Here is a 15,582-nt window from a genome sequence, read left to right as displayed (position 1 = left end):
TTACTGTATCCCATAGGTTTTGGTATGTTGTATTTCCATTTTCACTTGTTTCAAGAAATTTTTTTATTTCCTTAATTTTTTCATTGGTCATTTAGGAAAATATTGTGTAATTTCATGGGTTTGTATAGTTCCCAAAGTTCCTCTCGTTATTGATTTCTAGTTTTATCTCACTGTGGTCAGAGAAAGTATTTGATATGATTGCTATTTTTTTTAATTTCTTGAAAAACTTGTTTTGTGGCCTAACATATGGTCTATTCTTGAGAATAACCCATGTACTGAGGAGAAGAGTGTGTATTCTGTAGTGGCTGAATGCAGCGTTCTCTAAATATTTACTAGGTTGATTTGGTCTATAGTGCAGATTAAGATGAAGTTTGTTGTTCTTTCATTGATTTTCTGTCTGGATTATCTACCCAATGTTGAAAGTGGGCTATTGAAGTATTTGGCTGGTAATTGTGTTGGGGTTTATCTATCTCTTTCTTCAGCTCTAATAATGTTTGCCTTATGTATCTGGGTACTCCACAGTTGGTTATATATATATATAATTATTATATCCTCTTGCTGATTTGGTCCCTTTATCGTTATATGACAACCTTCCTGGGAACTAGGGCCTGGAATCAGGAACTTTAGGAATCTACTTGGTGCTTTATTTTGCTGTAGCTGAGGTAGTACCCAGGTTGCAGGACAAAGTCCTTTTTACTCTTTCTTTTCCTTTCCTCAAGCAGAAAGAGCCTCTCCCCACAGCCACCACTACCCCAGGACCTTCATGAGTACTGCCTGGCTACCGCTGATGTTTGTTCAAGACCCAAGGGCTCTTTTGTCAGCAGATGGTGAATCCTGCCAGGACTGGGTCCTTCTCTTCAGTACAGTAAGTTCCCCTCTGGCCCAGGATGGGTCTAGAAATGTTGTCCAGGTACTACAGCCTGGATTGAACAACCTCAAAACTCAACTTGGAGCTTCATTTTATGGTGGCTGAGCATGTATAAGACAAAGTTACATGACAAAGTCTTTTTTACCATTTCCTCTTCTTTCCTCAAGCAGAGTCTCTTCACATGGTCATCACCAGGACCCTGGCAATAAGTGCCTAGCTACCACTGATATTTATTTCAAGCCCAAGGTCTCTTTGGTCAGCAGATGGTGAATCCTGCCAGGACTGAGTCCTGCCCAACACTACAGTAGGTTCTATTGTGGCCCAGAGTGGGTCTAGAAATATTGTCTAGGCACTAGGGCCTAGAACTGGGGACTTTAGGAATCTGCTTGGAGTTTTATTTTACTATATCTGGGCTACAACCCAAGTTGCAAGACAAAGTCCTTTTTACTCCTCCCTCTCCTTCCTTCAAAAGGAGTCTCTCCCCATGTTCATCATTGTTCTAGGTCCGTGATGAGTACTGCCCGGCTGCTACTGATGTTTATTCAAGGACCCAGGGCTCTTTAGTCAGCAGGTGGTGAATCCTGCCAGGACTTTGTTTTTCCCTTCAGGATAACAGGTTCTTTTCTGGCCCAGGTGTAGGTCTTGGAATGTTATCCAGGAGCTAGGGCCTAGAATAGAGATTTCAGAGATCTGCTTATTGTTTTATGTTACTGTGGCTGAGCTGGTATCCCAGTTGTCAGACAAAATCGTCTTTACTCTCCTCTTTCCTTTCCTCAAGCAAAAGGAGTCTCTTTTAGAGCTGCAAGCTGTGCTTTCTGGAGTTAGGAGAGGGGTAAAACTAATACTCCTTTGGCCACTGCAGCTAGTATGTCTCTGGGCCACACACACTGCAAGTCCTGTGAGTGGCTCTGAGCCCAACACTGCACCAGGTCTTGCCCAGGAATTGCAGTCCCTGTGGCCAAGACTGCTATTCAAATTTATTTAGGACTACAGAGTGTTTAGCCCATGGTGGCTGTTGCTAGCCAGAAATGAATTTCCAAACACTGGCATGGACAATTCCCCTCTGGCTAGGGTTGGTCTAAATGGTCCCTCCATGGACGCTTAGCAGCTGAATTCTGCCTATGTTGCCTTCTTCTGTGACAGAGCAGCATTGAGTTTCAATGCAAAATCCCACAATCACTGCACTCTCCCTCCCCCAAACACAGATTCTCTCTCCATGCCACACAGCCACTGCTGAGGGAAAGGGGAGGGGTGGTGTAGGCAATTCAAGACTATCTTTCCTACCTTCTTTAGTGCCTCTTTCCTTGACATGACACTAAAACCAGTTACTGTGATTGCTCCTCTGATTTTTTTTTTTCTTATGAAGGTGCTTTCTTGTGGACATAGTTGTTCAATTTGGTGTTTTTGCAGGAGTGGACAATCATGGGAGGGTTCACTTGGCCACCTTGCTCCACCTCTCCAATCAGCAATAAAATATTTTTAAATTAAGGTGTACATATTGATTTTCAGACATAATGCTGTTGCACACCTTAGTAAACTACCATGTAGTATAAACATAACTTTTACATGTACTGAGAAACCAAAAACTGTTAGTGACTTGCTATACTGAGATAGTCACTTTGTTACAATGGTCTGGAACCAAACTCACAATATCTATGAGTATGCCTGTATATATATGCAGATGTAGAAGTAGGTACCAAGAGCAACTGTTTGCCACAACAAATTTTATGCGGAAATTTGCAGATCCATTTTTCTCCCTTTACTTAACACAAAACACAATAGGGCATTAAATATTTTTAAAATATAAAAAGACAAAAGTGAGCTCCAAAACAATTTAGAAATCTCTATGAAACCAGAAATAGAAGGGAACTACATAGTAGTGTCTGGGATTTGAAAATGCACATCTATAGAGCTCTGAGCCTCAGTACAGGTTGTCCACCTTAACTCAAATAATTATTTCTGGGGCAGATGCCATTTATGAACAGCGATTTTATAAGCCTCTGCAGGCAGCCAACCAAGGCTTTTTGCTCAGGGATACCAACCCTGCCTTTCTAGTAATTTTCCTCTCCCTGCCCCCTCCACTCCAGCCCACCCAAAGTTTCTGTTCTCACCCATAGAGGTCATGATGGAAATTGGGGCCCCAGTTCCTTGCAGTATGTGTAGCCTCTCCTCATACTCTGAGTGGTAATCACAAATGTGGGCAGTGAAGATGCACAAACTCATGTATCTATTCTCCCTCAGGAACGCAGCCCTTTCCTGGGCACAGCTGAAGCAGGAGCTCCTAGAGATGAAGCAGGTGATCCTGTAACACTGGGCCAGGTCCAGCTGCCAAGAAGAAACCAGGTCCAGGAAGCACTTTTCCACATGGTGGCCTTGATAGCCACTGAGAATATTCTGAGCCTAGGAAAGAAAACAAAGAGATAGGTCACTTGTTGTGAACAGGGAGGGAGAGCCTGGATCAGGTGAAACTAGGGAAGCAAGGAGCCTCCAGCACAAAATTAGATAAGGCACCAAAATCCCAGTTATCAGAATGAACGAATTTCTATAGAATATTGAAAATGTAAAAACTGAAGCAACAATTCTAAGATGAACAAATATCAACCATTTAATACAAAGAGATCAGGAGCAATTTTGTCCCAGCTCCAATATACTCAGCACAGCATTGTTACTATGTCTTTTTTTTCCTTTTCTTCTTCTTCTCCTTCTCCTTCTCCTTCTCCTTCTTCTTCTTCTTCTTCCTTCTTCTTCTTCTTCCTCTTCTTCTTCTCCCTCTTCTTCTTCTTCTCCTTCTTCCCCTCCTCCTCCTCCTCCTCCTCCTCCTCCTCCTCCTTCTTCTTCTTCTTCTTCTCCTTCTCCTCCTCCTCTTCTTCTTCTTCTTCTTCCTCTTTTCCAACTGTCTGTCTTCATTGAAAATCTTTTGGATGACTTCTGGTATTTCAACTCCTGCAAGGAAAGGGAACAAATATGGTTTCACTGTGTCCTTACCCAAATCTCATCTTGAATTGTAGCTCTCATAATCCCCAAGTGTCGTGGGAGGGACCCAGTTGGAGTAATTGAATCATGGGGGCGGGTTCTTCCCATGCTGTTCTCGAGATAGTGAATAAGTCTCATAATATATGATGATTTTATGAAGGGCAGTTCCCCTGTACATGATCTCTTGCCTGCCACCATGTAAGACATGCTTTTGTCCTCCTTTACTTTGACTGTGACACCTCCCCAGCCACGTAAAACCGTGAGACCATTAAACCTATTTTTCTGTATAAATTATCCAGTCTTGGGTATGTCTTCATAGCAGTATGAAAATGGACTAACACAGGGACCAAAATTAAGCAGTATGGGGCAGAAGCCATGATTCAGGATCATTGTGCATAAAGTAGGCCAAAACTAGGTTCTTTTGCCCAGAAAATAAGCTAAAGATAACTGGAACAACTCCCCAGGGCTGAGACTGATAAGAAGCCACCTTGACACTTAGTGGGAAAGAACAACTGATCACTGGTCAAGCCAAGCACAGGATATGCAAAGCATCTGTGACATCCTGTGGACAAGAGCCACAAACTTTTATAGTAGAGCTGATTCTATGTCTCTTGGAATTTTGGAGGAAGCAGTGAATACTGCTAGAAGAAAGGAGGGAGTGCTAGGAGAGAAAACACCAAACAACCCATCCAAAGTGTTGAAGACATGGGGAAAGCAGACACTATGAAATATGGGCCAAGAGAAGCTCAACAGATCTGAATGAAGATGAAAATAAGAAAGCGATATGAGAAAGACCTAAAAACAAGTATATTTAAGGTGTGAAAGAACTAGTGGTGAAAATGATCCTACTTTTTGAAATCTAAATAAAGCTGATGAATATGTGAAAGAATCACAGATATGGAAAAGAATCAATCAAAATCCTAGAAATACAAAATATTTTCATTAATATTTAAAACTTGATCAGGCTCAGTGGCTCATCCCTCTAATCCCAGTACTTTGGGAGGCCAAGGTGTGTGAATCACTTGAGCTCAGGAGTTCAAGACCAGCCTAGCCAACATGGCAAAACCCCGTCACTGCAAAAATTAGGCATGGTGGTGTGTACCTGTGGTCCCAGCTACTTGGGAGGCTGAGGTAGAAGAATTACTGGAGTCTAGAAAGTCAAAGCTGCAGTGAGCCATACTTACATCACTGCACTCCAGCCTGGGTGACACAGTGAGACCCTGTTCTCAAAACAAATGAAAAATTAACCAAGAAAAATGTGCAAACAACTACAAATAATTGAATAAAAATTAATAATACTTACAAATATACTATAAAATCTACAAGGACACAGCACAGTGAGAGTAATAAAATATGAAAGATGTTAAAAGAAATGAATAGATTGAGAATATTTAAAATACATATAACATAAACAAGTATCTTATATTACAATGTATGTAATAGAAGAATGGCATTATATCAAATGAACATTAGCTATTTACTAATGTTAATTCAGCTGAGCAGCTAGCATAGTAAATGACAAGGACAGCACTCCACAGGCTCATCCTATGGTCTTCAGTCTAAAGACACACGTGTCTCTTTCCAAACCATACCTATAGACTCAACAAACAAGAGTATTGATTCTGAACAGTTCTCTAAGATGATACTATTTCTATTTAATTATGAAGTTCTAGAGTTGCCTACCCATTTTATGACAGTTAATATCTGCCATCTCTCAATCGTTGACTGGTCGTTCTATTATGATGGTTACCCTATAGACCTTAGTACACTTCTGTCTCTGTCAGAACACAATGGTTATTTTTGTGTTTCTCCTCTGCACTCCAAATCACTGAGATCTCCAAAACACCACCTCAACAGGGATCTATTGGCCACAGGGCAAGGCTGTCCACCCTACCTGAAAGAATTATTTCTGAGGTAGATGCCATTTATGAACAGCAATTTTTTTCAAGTTACTCTGTGCTGTGGTTTGTATTTTGTTTGTCTCCACAAAAACTCATGTTGAAATTTGATTAGCAGTGCAGCAGCATTGGGAGGTGGAGCCTAATAGAAGGTCTTTGTATCATGGAGGCAAATGCCTCATGAATTGATTCATGCCATCTCATGGGAGTGAGTTTTTACTCTCACAGGACTGCATTCATTACGGCGAGAACAGGTATGAAGTAAGCCCAGCCTTTAGTGATTGTCTCTTTGTATATGTCCTCTCAGTGTTCCACTTCTCTGCCATGTTTTGACACAGCACATGGCCCTCCTCAGAAGCTAAGCAGATTCAAGTATCATGCTCTTATACTTTCCAGCCATCAGAATCATGAGCCAGATCGGCCTATTTTCTTTGTAAAGTACCTGGCCTCGGGTGTTTGGCTATAGCAATGCTAAATGAACTAAGACCCTAAAACACAATCTCATGATTATTCCTTGATGAGACATGGGCTAGCACAAGATCCAAACAACTATTACTCTTACTGGTTAGTGGTAACTGAATCTATGACCCTGGAGTTCTGAGATAAAAGATATAAGTTTATCCTCATAGGAGTTTTCAGTCTTTCTCTCGAAACATTCCCTTCCTTTGCTGTCTTTCTCACTGTAAACTTCTGGTTGTCCTCTTATCTCTTAGACTATTACATATTGGGCTTCTTTAGTCATTGATTATCGTGGGCTGAATAGTGTCTCCCAAAAATCATGTCTACACACAACCTGTGAATGTGATCTTATTTGTACGAGTTGCACATTCCTAACCCAAAAATTTGAAATCCAAAATGCTCCAAAATCTGAAATGTTTTCAGCACCAAAATGATGCCACAGAGGGTGATAAAGACGACGTTAACTCAGTAGGAAAAGTATTTATAGCTGACATGGTACAAATCTGTGATGGGCTTTTTTAAGCACTAGAGCAGCATGCATGTATAAGAGAACAAGAAACCATGTCAGCTTATGAAATGAAAGAGCACCTTCTCAGACAAAAACCATTGTTAATGAGGCAGATGACTCTGGAGGACCCATTTTTAACATCCATCCAGCACATTGACTCCTCATTACTAGGGAACTCAATTTCTGGTCCCTCAACTGCTTCTGACACTTCTTCTCACCTAAAATATAAAATACAGTCTACATAACCTTAATCAAAACACAGCATCATCTATAGACTGAAATCTGCCATTGTTTGCTGTTACCATGGTTTAACAGCTGATACAGGTATTGTGGTGATACTGCTGTGCTGCTCAGTTGCCCTGACCACATTATTTGTTCACTGTACTATTGATTAATCAAATGTTTTACTGTTAAGTACCATGTGTGAATAATTATGAGAAAATGACTGCTTATCAGTAGCATATAAACTCAGAGTCAGGAATGATGGTGATGTCAAACAACCTCTGATTGCCCGCATGGGTGGTTCGATGTACACAAACTTTGTTTCATGCACAAAATTATTTTAAATATTGTATTAAATGAGTTTCAGGCTATATGCATAAGGAGTATATGAAATGTAAATGAATTTTATGTTTAGGATTGGGTTCCATCCCCAAGGTATCTCATTATGTATATGCAAATATTCCAAAATGTAAAGAAATCCAAAACCCCCAAATACTTCTGTTCCCAAGTGTTTCACATAAGGGATACTCAAAAAGAGAACAGAGGGAGGGGAGGGGAGGGGACGGAGGGAGGGAAGGGAGGGGAGGGGAAGGGGGGAAGGAAGGGAGGGGAAGGGGGAGCGAAGGGAGGGGAGGGGGGAGAAGAGGGGAGGGGAGATTTCCTTCTCTCTGCTTTCCTTAGCAGCTTTTACCTGCCTCTGCCACAGACGTTGTATTATATGAAATTGTTGATCTCTCAATGTACAAACACTTGCTTTTAAAGAGTAGTGACTTGTCTTAGTTTTCTTTTTAAATGAATTACAGTTCCTAGAACAGAGGAAGAATTCAGTAAATGTTTGGAGAAAGAATCTGGCGTCTTTAATTCTATCCTCGGGCAGTCCTAAACCAAGCCTTTAAAGCTGAGCTACCAAGCTCTTTCATCTTAGTTCCTCAGGAGTACACCTTCTGCTGTTGTGCCTGACAAATCCAAAGTCTTGCTTCTCTGGCAATCAAATTTACCTTCAGTCTTCAGCTTCTACTGCCTGGTAAGCTCTTCCCATCTTAAACCTTGCTTGTCCCCTTCCCACCACTGTGACTATATTCTACCTTGCATTTTCTGATCATGACCCCCAGTGCCCCTGCATTCCATTAGCTGGCTCTGATGGGCTATTTCTCTGCCTCTCTACCCAGCCTGAATCATCAGCCAGCTTATAACCAATAAGCACCCCCAACCATTTCACCAGTACAACTCCAGAGCAGGCCAAATAGGAAATTCAGCAAAGTGTTTAAGGGTAGAAAACCTGCAACTAAGGATTTCATGACCTTAAATCTCTTTAGCATTGATTTCTTAAATTGTGTTACCACTGATGGGAAAAGGGAAAAAAAATCAATTAATTCTGTATTTTAAAAACTGCTTGTGTGAGACCAGGCACAGTGGCTCATGCCTGTAATCCCATGGTTTGTGTGCATCGAGGTGTTTGCAGTAATTTCTGATGGTAGTTTGTATTTCTGTGAAATCAGTGGTGATATACCCTTTATCATTTTTTATTGCATCTATTTGATTCTTCCTTTTTTTAATTAATCTGGCTAGTGGTCTGTCTATTTTGTTGATCTTTTCAAAAAACCACCTCCTGGATTTATTAATTTTTGAAGGGTTTTTTGTGTCTCTATCTCCTTCAGTTCTGCTCTGATCTTAGTTATTTCTTGTCTTCTGCTAGACTTTGAGTTTTTTTGATCTTGCTCCTCTAGCCCTTTCAATTTTGATGATAGGATGTCAAATTTCGATCTTTCCTTGCTTCTCATGTGGGCATGTATTGCTATAAATTTTCCTCTAGATACTGCTTTAAATGTGTTCCAGAGATTCTGGTACATCGTGTCTTCATTCTTGTTGGTTTTGAAGAACATCTTTATTTCTGCCCTCATTTCATTGTTTATGCAGTCGACACTCAGAAGCAGGTTGTTCGGTTTCCATGAAGTTGTGCTGTTCTGAGTTAGTTTCTGAACGCTGAGTTCTAATTTGATTGCACTGTGGTCTGAGAGACTGTTTGTTATGATTTCCATTCTTTTGCATTTGCTAAGGAGTGATTTACTTTCAATTATATGGTCAATTTTAGAGTAGGTGTCATGTGGTGCTGAGAAGAATGTATATTCTGTGGATTTAAGGTGCAGAGTTCTGTAGATGCCTGTTAGGTTTACTTGGTCCAGATCTGAGTTTAAGTCCTGGATATCCTTGTTAATTTTCTGTCTCATTGATCTGTCTAATATTGACAGGGGAGTGTTAAAGTCTACCACTATTATTGTGTGGGAGTCTAAGTCTCTTTGTAAGTCATTAAGAATTTGCTTTATGTATCTGCATGCTCCTGTATTGGGTGTGTATATATTTGGGATCCTTAGCTCTTCTTGTTGCATTGATCCTTTTACCATTGTGTAATGCCCTTCTTTGTCTCTTTTGATCTTTATTGGTTTAAAGTCTATTTTATCAGACTAGTATTGCAACTCCTGCTTTTTTTTTCTCTCTCTCCATTTGCTTGGTAAATCTTCCTCCATCCCTTCATTTTGAACCTACATATATCCTTGCACTTGAGATGGATCTCCTGGATACAGTAAGCTGATGGGTTTTGACATTTTATCCATTTTGCCAGTCTGTGTCTTTTGATTGGGGCGTTTAGCCCATTTACATTTAGGGTTAATATTGTTATGTGTGAATTTGATCCTGCCATTTTGGTGCTAGCTGGCTGTTTTGCCTGTTAGTTGACGCAGTTTCTTCATTGTGTTGATGCTCTTTACCATTTGGTACATTTTTGGAGTGGCTGGTACTGGTTGTTCCTTTCTCTGTTTAGTGCATCTTTCACGAGCTCTTATAAAGCAGACCTGGTGGTGATGAAATCTCTGAGCAATTACTTGTTCATAAAGGATTTTGTTTCTCCTTCACTTATGAAGCTTAGTTTGGCTGGATATGAAATTCTAAGTTAAAAGTTCTTTTCTTTAAGGATGTTAAATATTGGCCCCCACTCTCTTCTGGCTTGTAGGGTTTCTGCCAAGAAATCCACTGTGAATCTGATGGGCTTCCCTTTGTGGGTAACCCAACCTCTCTCTCTGGCTGCCCTTAGCACTTTTTCCTTCATTTTAACCCTGGTGAATCTGAAGATTATGTACGTTGGGTTTGCTCTTCTTGAGGAATGTCTTTGTGGTGTTCTCTGTATTTCCTAGACTGGAATATTGGCCTGCCTTGCTAGGTTGGGGAAGTTCTCCTGCATACTATCCTGAGGAGTGTTTTCCAGCTTGGATTCATTCTGTCCATCACATTCAGGTACACCTATCAAACATATAAGGTCTTTTTACATAATCCCATATTTCTTGGAGGCTTTGTTCATTTCTTTTCACTGTTTTTTCTCTAATCTTGCCTTCTCATTTTATTTCAGTGAGTTGATCTTCAATCTTTGATATCCTTTGTTCTGCTTGGTCGATTTGGGTATTGAAACTTGTGCATGCTTCGTGAAGCTCTCGTGTTTTTTTCAGCTCCATCAATTCATTTATATTCTTTTCTAAGCTATTTATTCTCGTTAGCATTTTGTCAAACCTTTTTTCAAGGTTTTTGTTTCTTTGCATTGGGTTAGAACATATTCTTTTAGCTCCAAGAAGTTTGTTAGTACCCACTTTCTGAAGCCTGTTTCTGTCAATTCATCAGACTCATTCTCCATCCAGCCTTGTTCCCTTGCTGGTGAGGAGTTGTGATCCCTTGAAGGAGGAGAGGCGTTCTGGTTTTGGGTGTTTTCATCCTTTTTGTGTTGGTTTCTTCCCATCTTTGTGGATTTATCTACCTGTGGTTCTTTGTAGTTGGTGACTTTCGGATGGGTCTCTGAGTGAATGTCCTTTTTGTTGATGATGTAGTTATTTCTTTCTGTTTTTTGGTTTCCCTTCTAACCGTCAGATCCCTCTGCTGTAGGATTCTGGAGGTCCACTCCAGACCCTGCTTGCCTGGGGATCACCTGCGGCGGCCTCTACGTTCTCGCGGGGAACTGAACTCCAGAGCTGTTCCTATTCGGCCATCTTGGATCTGTTCCTAATTTTTGCATTTTTTAGTAGAGATGGGGTTTTGCCATGTTGACCAGATTGGTCTCAAAGTCCTGACCTGAGGTGATCCACGCACCTTGGCCTCCCAAAGTGCTGGGATTATATGCAAGAGGCACTGTGCCCTCCTGAAGTTTAAATTTTCTACTAAGTATCTGAAGAAACCATGCTCAGTTAGAGTCTTCCCCCTACCAAAAAAAACCCTGAAGTCCCCAGGAACATCAATATATCTGGTTACAAGTCATAATTAACCTTGATAATTAACCTTGATCTATACCTTATTTTGATGTTTTTAGTGAGTCTTGAGTTATCTTCTAGAAAACATTCAGGCACAACTACCTCCAGAATGGACAAGCTCAAATAGATGAGGATCTGTGTGCACGGATTAACTAACGTAATATATCTTCAAAGTTGCCAAATAGCTTCTCCAGCCAAAAACATTTGGAGACTGAGTCTTTAATGTGTGCTTAAAAGTATTTGTTACTAACAAAAGCAGCCAATGCTCTTTGAGTGTTTTTACAGTGTGCAGACCACTGCACTGATTCGTTTAATACACATATTGAATTTATTTCTGCCAACAGGCCTGGGAGAAAACCAAGACCCGGAAAGGTTAAGTAACTTGTCCAAAGACACCCAGCTGTTAAGCCATCAAGTGGGATTTCAACTACTTGAAGCCTCTGCATCCAGAAGCATCTTGCCTCTTGGGTTTCTAGTAGTTTTACTAATGATACTCCCTTTTGGTTATGTAGCTGCTCACATAAAGATTTTACTTGGGGGAGAGGTTACAGTGGCTCACACCTGTAATCCCAGCACTTTGGGAGGCTGAGGCAGGTGTATCAGGAGGTCAGGAGATGGAGACCATCCTGGTTAACATTGTGAAACCCCATCTCTACTAAAAATACAAAAAATTAGCCAAGTGTGGTGGCACACGCCTGTGGTCCCAGCTACTTAGGAGGCTGGGGTACGAGAATTGCTTGGACCTGGGAGGCAGAGGTTGCGGTAAGCAAAGATAGTGCTACTGCACTCCAGCCTGGGCAACAGAGTGAGGCTTCCTGTCAAAACCAAAAAAAAGATTTTACTGGGTTATCTCATCCTTTTGTTGCGAGGACCCAAGGGCAGGGGCTCCTGACCGACCTATCAAATAAAGCTTAAAAGAGAGCCATTTGACAGTGAGTCAATAATCACCCAGGAAGTACTCAGTAAATTTGTACTGATTAGAATGAATGCAGTTCATTCATTTTAATATTCATTAAAGGATTTTTTAAAAAAAAAAAAAGAGAAAGAGAGGATGTCCGAAACCCTTCCCTCATTAAGTGCTCACGTAAAACGCTGTACATTTCATTTTGGTGATTCAGGAAGGAGAAGTTGCAGAAAAGTTGAGGGAGGTGGGGAGTCAGGAGGATTACTTTGTAAGGAAAAAAAAAAGGCAAGATGCTGGACCCAAAAAGATCCGGATATTCACTTCCAACCTAATTCTTACGTAACAAAAGGTCAGAAATTCAATACGAGGGTAGGCACTAAAATCAAAGAGACCCTCAGAGTGATTCTTCAAAAATTTTTGTCAGAACTCCGTCGTCACTGCAAAATGCTGAGATCTTTGTGAAATTGATGTTGGAATTCGTTTGAGTCCCCGGGGTGCTTCCCAGGAGAGTGCCTAGAGTTTTACTAATAAAAAAATGAGAATTTAGCACAGCCACTGTCTGAGCGGGAAAAATGCACAGTCCCCGGGATGAGCGGAGGCCAGCTGGGCACGCGGGAAGAAGAGCGCGGCAGCAGCACGCCCCACGCAGCTCCGGGAGCCCCCTGCAGTGCACCCCAGCGGCCGCCAGGTGGTGCCCGAGGATTAGAATCGAGGCCACTTCCGGTTTCCCCCACCCACCCACCCACCCACGCGGGTGAGCCTCCAGGCCAACACGGACGCCGCGTCGCGGTGATTCCCAGCGGCGAGGTCAAGAGTCACTGACCTGGGACTGCATGCGCCTAGCGCCCGGGCTCCCCTCCGCGCGCCCTGTGCTCTGAGGGCGATGATCACGGACGGGGAGGCGCGCGCGGCGGGCGGCCATAGGCCACGGCGCGGGGCGGGAGGGGGCGCGGCGAGGCCCGCGGCGGGGCAGAACCGGCCTGGGCCCTGGCGGCCGCTGGAGCGCGCGCGGCGTGGATTTTGCCGGACTCGCCCCCAGCCCCAGAGCCGTTTAGCACCGGGAGACCGAACGCAGCGTTCAGCCGTGGAGCTTCGGCTGCTTGCTCTGGGCCCCGCGCGCGGGAAGCCGGACGCAGCGGGGGGCCAGCTGGCGGTGGCGTTGCCAGAGTGAGGAGTTCGCAGGCCGCGCTTGACGGGGCTCTTTGGTTTTTCTAGTCCTCCACCACGGAAGAAGGAGCTTGATGCTTGGCTGTCAGAGACATGAATTACGCACGGTTCATCACGGCCGCGAGCGCAGCCAGACACCCTTCTCCCATCCGGGCCATGAGTGAGAAACGGGGCGAGCCTCTCTCCTGGGGGGTGGGGCTTTCCCGGCGCTTCCTCTAAGGGGAGTGGGGGGTCCTTAGCAAGCCCCCGCTGGGTTGCATCCACGCGTGCCCCTGTGCACACTCGTGGTGAGCCGGGCTCTGCATGCAGAAATGAAATAGCCTTTGTTCTCAAAGAACCCGGGCTGAGACGGGAGCCGGGCGCGAGGCGCAGACCGCTGTGGGACACGTCCTTGGAAGGCAGGGTTGAGCTGGGGGCTCGTGCTCTCCAGAAAGGCTCTTCCTGGGAAGCTGAGGAGGGGCAGGCACCGCACCACGTGCAGATGGGTGTGCAGGGGAGAAGGCCGGGTAAATGGGACACAGCGGGGCGGGCCGTGAAGCTTTCAGACAGCTAAGGGGAGGAGGAGGCTTCTGCTGTTGCTTCCCTTTGCAGTTTTCCTGACCCCTCTGCTTTCTCTTTGGTCACCTTCATGCTTTAGTCCCTCTGCAGGTGAGGCCGGCTCAGAAAAAGTTATTCTGTATGTTTATTTGAGACTAGCGTTCGTTTTAGCCCATAAAGGCTGCTATCACAAAATACCACAAACTGGGTCATTTATACACCATAGAATTATTTCTCACTGTTCTGAAGGCTAGGAAGTCTAAGAGCAAAGTGACAGCAGATTGTGTGTCTGGTGAGAGCCCTTCCTTATAGACAGAGTCTTCTTGTTGCAGCCTCATGTGGAAGGGGGAGCCTGTGTCCTTACCTGGCAGAAGGACCAAGGGCCTTCCCTCAGCCCTCTTTTATAAGTGTACCAATGCCATTCAGGAGGGTGGATCCCTCCTCTTAAAACTATCACGAGTATTAAGTTCCGAGAATGAATCTGAGGGTAACACCAACATTTAGACCATAGCACATTCTGTCACTAGAAATTGTTCAACTTTATGGCTTTATTGACTATAATGCATGCTTAACTATCTGCTTATAGCAGTCTTCAACGAAATCGTTTCTTCTCTTTCCATGTTTATTGTAGCCGATATATTGAGCAGAGGACCAAAATCGATGATCTCCTTGGCTGGTGGCTTACCCAATCCAAACATGTTTCCTTTTAAGACTGCTGTGATCACCGTGGAAAATGGAAAGACCCTCCAATTTGGAGAAGAGTTGATGAAGAAAGCACTTCAGTATTCTCCAACTACTGGGTACGTATCAATATGTAACATAATCTTATTGGCTCATTTTCATGAGAAATATTCTAAGGCCCAATGATAAAGAATACTAAAGAAATATTCTAAGGCCTATTGATAAATATTTTAAGGCCCATTGACCCATTTGGTCATTCCAAATACTCACTTGGTCATTGAATACTAACCAAGTGAGTATTCAGTGAGAATTCAGTGGTTAGGTAGGGCTGGGGAAAGGTTTTCAAAGGATGGTTAAGAGCAAATAGGATATTGAATGCTTAAAACTCCTCAGTGATTGCTTCTCAACCTCAAATGAAGGCTTCTAGAAGAAAGTACCGTTAGAGCTGAGTCCGAAATAATGAGAAGATATCCAGATGAGTAAACATATCAGGAGAAATGAAGAAATGGAGGATCCAGGAAGCAGCAGTTTTAAGTCCCCAGGCAATTTTTTAATCGCTTTCTAAACAAACAGCTGTGCAAATACATTGCCCTCATGGGTTCACATGTCTTTAATTTGTCTAAGGCAAGCTGAAACATTTATCTTATGACTTATTCTAGCTGGTCTTCTTCCAGTGACAAAGGATAATTTATGGGGAATCTATAAATTATACTTTATTAAAACGTTCTTTGTTCTGTGATTTAAAAGTATATTGAAATATGTTATTCATGTGTGTGTATATATGTTATATGTTAAATATACAGAGGCTTCTTCAAATATTCCACGATACAACTTACTGAGCCTGAACTTCTAGATAGCCATAGAACTCTTCCTAGAGAGAACAAAGAATCGATTATGCAGTGAATGCTCTAGTGTAAAAGACTACAGGTTTGGAATAAGAAAAATGTAGATTCAAATCTCGGCTCATTGATTACATAATTGACTTTATGAGAATTTCTGGCTGATTATGGGAATTTCCTAATCTCTAAGTATACTGCCTGTCTTTTAAATGGGAATATTAATACTAGCAAAAAGCATTT

General features: G+C 42.6%; 1 protein-coding gene across 4 annotated transcripts in view; it reads left to right on the top strand.

The window, feature by feature from the left end:
* The first annotated feature begins 12,855 nt into the window (after positions 1-12,855).
* The window catches only part of AADAT (aminoadipate aminotransferase), a 33,133-nt gene continuing 30,406 nt past the window's right edge, over positions 12,856-15,582 (top strand). For 2 of the 4 annotated variants that reach the window (XM_032298660.1, XM_032298659.1), the window contains exons 1-2: positions 13,103-13,445; positions 14,454-14,622. In XM_032298660.1, coding sequence (XP_032154551.1) covers positions 13,379-13,445; positions 14,454-14,622 — 236 coding nt within the window. In that variant the 5' untranslated portion in view covers positions 13,103-13,378. Of the gene's footprint in view, positions 12,926-13,102; positions 13,446-14,453; positions 14,623-15,582 lie in introns of those variants that run through there. The other 2 variants (XM_032298658.1, XM_032298661.1) reach the window with 2 other exon arrangements.

This window comes from Sapajus apella, unplaced genomic scaffold (assembly GCF_009761245.1).
Source record: "Sapajus apella isolate SASKATOON/1434 unplaced genomic scaffold, GSC_monkey_1.0 scaffold39, whole genome shotgun sequence".
Taxonomy (NCBI): Eukaryota; Metazoa; Chordata; class Mammalia; order Primates; family Cebidae; genus Sapajus; species Sapajus apella.
The sequence above is the reverse complement of the archived record's forward strand: the minus strand, read 5'-3'. Positions and strand labels throughout refer to the sequence as shown.